The sequence below is a fragment of the Pyxicephalus adspersus genome, chromosome 3, assembly GCF_032062135.1.
Source record: "Pyxicephalus adspersus chromosome 3, UCB_Pads_2.0, whole genome shotgun sequence".
NCBI lineage: Eukaryota > Metazoa > Chordata > Amphibia > Anura > Pyxicephalidae > Pyxicephalus > Pyxicephalus adspersus.
Window position 1 is genome coordinate 18401466 of NC_092860.1, and position 3949 is coordinate 18405414.

The 3949-nt window shown below is 38.5% G+C and overlaps 1 protein-coding gene across 1 annotated transcript in view; it reads right to left on the bottom strand.

The window, feature by feature from the left end:
- LOC140327661 (uncharacterized) overlaps window positions 1–2818 on the bottom strand; it is a gene marked incomplete at both ends in the record, with an annotated part of 6044 nt that extends 3226 nt beyond the window's left edge. Inside the window, 2 exon segments of the mRNA XM_072407029.1 lie at window positions 2066–2170; window positions 2731–2818. Coding sequence (XP_072263130.1) covers window positions 2066–2170; window positions 2731–2818 — 193 coding nt within the window.
- Window positions 2819–3949: the final 1131 nt, after the last annotated feature.

Consider the following 3949-nt stretch of genomic DNA (forward strand, 5'->3'; position numbering starts at 1 on the left):
AAGATTTGTTTTTACACTTGATGTGGTTGTCTTTATTTCTTTAATTTTTTCTGGGAATGGGTGAAGGGCAAGAGGCCCTCTTCCCCAAGCATGGCCCTTACCACTGTTGCAGGCAGGCAAGTCTAGCTTTTTCAAAAGCAAATGGGCTGCACACTTTAAGCCTTCCTTTTTTGGGAAACCTTGATTCCAGAGAACCATTTTATGGATAGGAGATGGAGCACTCTGGTTTTAATATCAGGGGTGACCCCTAGCTGATACACAGTTACATAGGTTGGTTGAAAAAAGACATCAAGTTCTTTAGCTAAATTTTTTTTTTTTACTGTGGGCTGATTTAGCAGAGCAGTGCTATCGTGTGATTGACAGTTATAGCATATGGGCCTGTGCTGAATCTAATTGCTTCAGTTTGGCTCCAATGACCAATGTTCTGGTGAAATTTGTGATTGACCAGAATACCAACAATCATCAAGACACAGCCTTACCTTGAGGAACAACGCCCCCTCCATCAGGAAAGAGCTCTCCCCAAGCACCCTTGAACCAGCATGGAAGGTTTCTGTGGTGTGTCACTGCACTATTCTCAGGGATTGAAATCTGCAGGCTCTACCCCACAGAAAGGAGGTGCTATGCTGGTGATGTTCCACTTAGGGTCACACAAGGGCTGAATGCTCCTTGCAGGAGGAACCCATACAGTGTGGAATGTCCAGGTGATCTTCCCCAGCGGGTGTGCCCTGTTTGTCCTGAAGGCTTCCAGAAAAGATTTGAATGCTCTCTGAACCAGGTATGCACCAAGGCCTTGCTGGACTCCAGAAGCATGGTGACACTGGTGCAATCCTTGGTGGTTAGGTGGAGAGGTTAGTACTGCTGGTAAACCTCTCAGAGTAGTTTGCATCCATGAGGATACAAAACCTACCTATTAGTGTCTTTCACCACTGACTGTGCAACAGAGAAGAGGTTGTTGAACAGATGCTAGTAATGTAGCCTTTCAGGCACATGGTCCTAGTTCTGGAGCACAATAAGCATTAGGGAAGAAAACAGACGCCCACATAATGGGCCATTTTTTTGGCCACGAGTGAAGGCAGAGGTGTGAAATTACTGTGCCACCTTCCCCACCTGCCAATTGACTGCACCGGTATACCATAATAAGAGCCCTTTGGTGCCCTTACTTATAACAGAAGTTCCTTTTGAACGCATTGCTAAGGGCATAATGATTTAATGGCAAAATATGCCAGAGGGTACCAATACATCCTGGTGATACTGGACTATGCCAGTTGCTATCAGGAATCAACGTCTTTGAGGAAAACCTTATCCAAGGCAAAAGCATGGGAATTGTTTAACCCCCTAGCCTTCTAATTCTGTTCGTATTTTTATGCAAAAAGCGTTATTTTTTTTTGGATGTTAAATTAATTTGCTTTGTAGGTCAATAATTCTTAGGCATAGTTCACTAAAATATGTGCAATATTTAATACATTTATTAATAAACTTTAAATAAAAAAACACAGAAATCTGTAAAAAAAAAATACATAAACCTGTAATATAACTGTACAGTAGCATGTATAATATATATATCTAGTATATCTGCTATATATATATAATATATACCGTATATATATAAAGATTTCTTTGTATTTCTTTGTGAATCCAATACAAAATTATTTAAATTTCCCACCGCTCCTCCCGCCCGCACTGATGCATACACCGGAGAACGTCTCTGCATTCGCCGGCTGAGGATCGAAGAAAGAAGACTTGAAGAAGAAAGCAGGACACCGGGGGAAGCCTACGGAACACCCTGAGTCACACTCGGGATTACTGCTAGGAGGGTTTTCCCAGGGAGATACAGATCAGGGCACTGCTTTTAGGTCTAAAGTGATGGCTGAGATGTGTAAGCCCATCTACAGTCAAAAAGAAATCTCCCCAATTTGGATAGATGGCAATAGAATGTGTGCTCTCATCCTTTCCTGCCAAAACAAAACTTGTCTGGCATTAGATGGTAATATGTTGGGGAAAAAAGATCACTGAATGAACATTTATCCTGAAACAAAATGTACAAAAACATCTAAAATACACTTACCCAGGGCAGCCAAGAGTAAAAGATCCTTTAACGCTGCAAGACCATTGATCATTGCCTTTAAAAGTCACCTCTATTCCAGGTTCAGTCACACCTTTAATATCAACACTGCCAGGAAAAAAAAATAAGAAACAAACAAAATTAATGATTTTGTGACTAATCATTGCAATGTGCACAAAACAGCAATTAAGCTAAAGCCAGATTAGGCACTCACCATAAAGTAGGTTAGATTGGGAAAAGTGAATACATTCTTTGTAATATGCTATATAAAAAATGTTATTTTGCCCAAGCAGTTCCTTAAAAGATTTATCAGTTGTCTTAAATTCCTCCTGAAACACACTTCCTGCGCCTGGGCACTTCTGACCTTTAGCTTTTTCAGCTGTATGTCCACAGTATAGTAGTTAAGGCATTGCTTCATCTACCTGCTAGTCACTAATTCGAGTAGAGATTTAAAAAAAAGTGAATTCCAAAAAGTGAATAAATTTGATGTAAATTGGAATTTTTGCATTCTCTACAAATCTAGTCAGAAGTTAGTTTTGCAGAACCAAGTCAAAATGGCAGTTAAAGGCCATTATATAATGAGCATGGTTGACAATGATGAACGTTGTTGCTATGCAAACCTGAGAACAAAAGAATATAAATCTTGCGGCTGAAATGCTCCAACTTACGCTTTTGATCCTGTTGAATCATAACTGACCGCACCAGGAAAAGAAACACCATTCAATGATTTTATAGCTTTGCCCACTTCTTTCAACTCTGCAACAAAAAATGTGAAATGGTCAATAAGCCTAAAATGTATTTTTCATATATCATAAATGGCACAGTATAGTATAGTATTAAAAGCACAGTAAAACATAGCAGGGGGAACTTTTGTGGCCCATCATTTTGAAAATGTTAAACCTTAGACATGACCTAATAATCATATTGGGTTGCTAAAACAAACTATACTTTTTGTATAGACCCAAAGGCTCAATGTGACTCAGGCTCAGTTGTTTCCAATGGAATGTAAAAATTACAGAACCCAAAGATTATTATGCTTGTGTTAAACATAGTCTATACAGTAAATTGCAATGCCCTTGCTGCAAATATGGACAGTGCTAGCACAGGGAACTCTGGAGAGACAGTGCCCCACCACTACAGGTGCTGAAAGAGGAGGTCCAACTGTGTAAATAATATTATAATACCAAATATTGCAACATTTTATAATATTGCACAATTGGTAATGCTCTGACTTCAGTAACCTGTCTTTAGTACCTAAGTTTGGAGATACAATGGGGTTATTGTTAAAATAAATGCAAAAACTCCACACTACTAAAGCTGCTAAACAAATTTTTCGTATTGCATGAAAATCACTAGGACTTGTAATTAGCAACAATCTTAAAAGCTTCAATTGTAGATCAGATCTTATCTTGTTTAAATTGTCAAATTCACTAAGTGCCAGAGTTTTTTTTTTCAACAGTGACCTTTCCAACCTCTTAAAAATACACTCCTGGATCTGTATTATACTCACTTGAAAACTGATTTTTTAGGTGTCCTTTGCCTCAGTAGCCTCCCTTGTGAGACACCCCTTACTCTTATGCCCCCTAGTAGCTGTATGTACTACAATCGTTATTTTGTATTTATATTCTTATTTTGGATACATTAGGAAGGGTTAAAAATCAGTGTTAGTTATATTTTGCTATCTGTTTTTGGGAGCTCACCCTTCATGTGTTGTGGGCTGAACAGGAAAATATTTTCCAATTTAATGGAAATGCCCTCTCTCAGTAGTCTTTTTAAAAATAAATGAATCTAACATTCACAATAAAAATTACTGCTGAAGAATCATTAACTGCCATTGAAACACATTGGGCATGATTTAATAAAGCTCTCCAAGGCTGGAGAAGATAC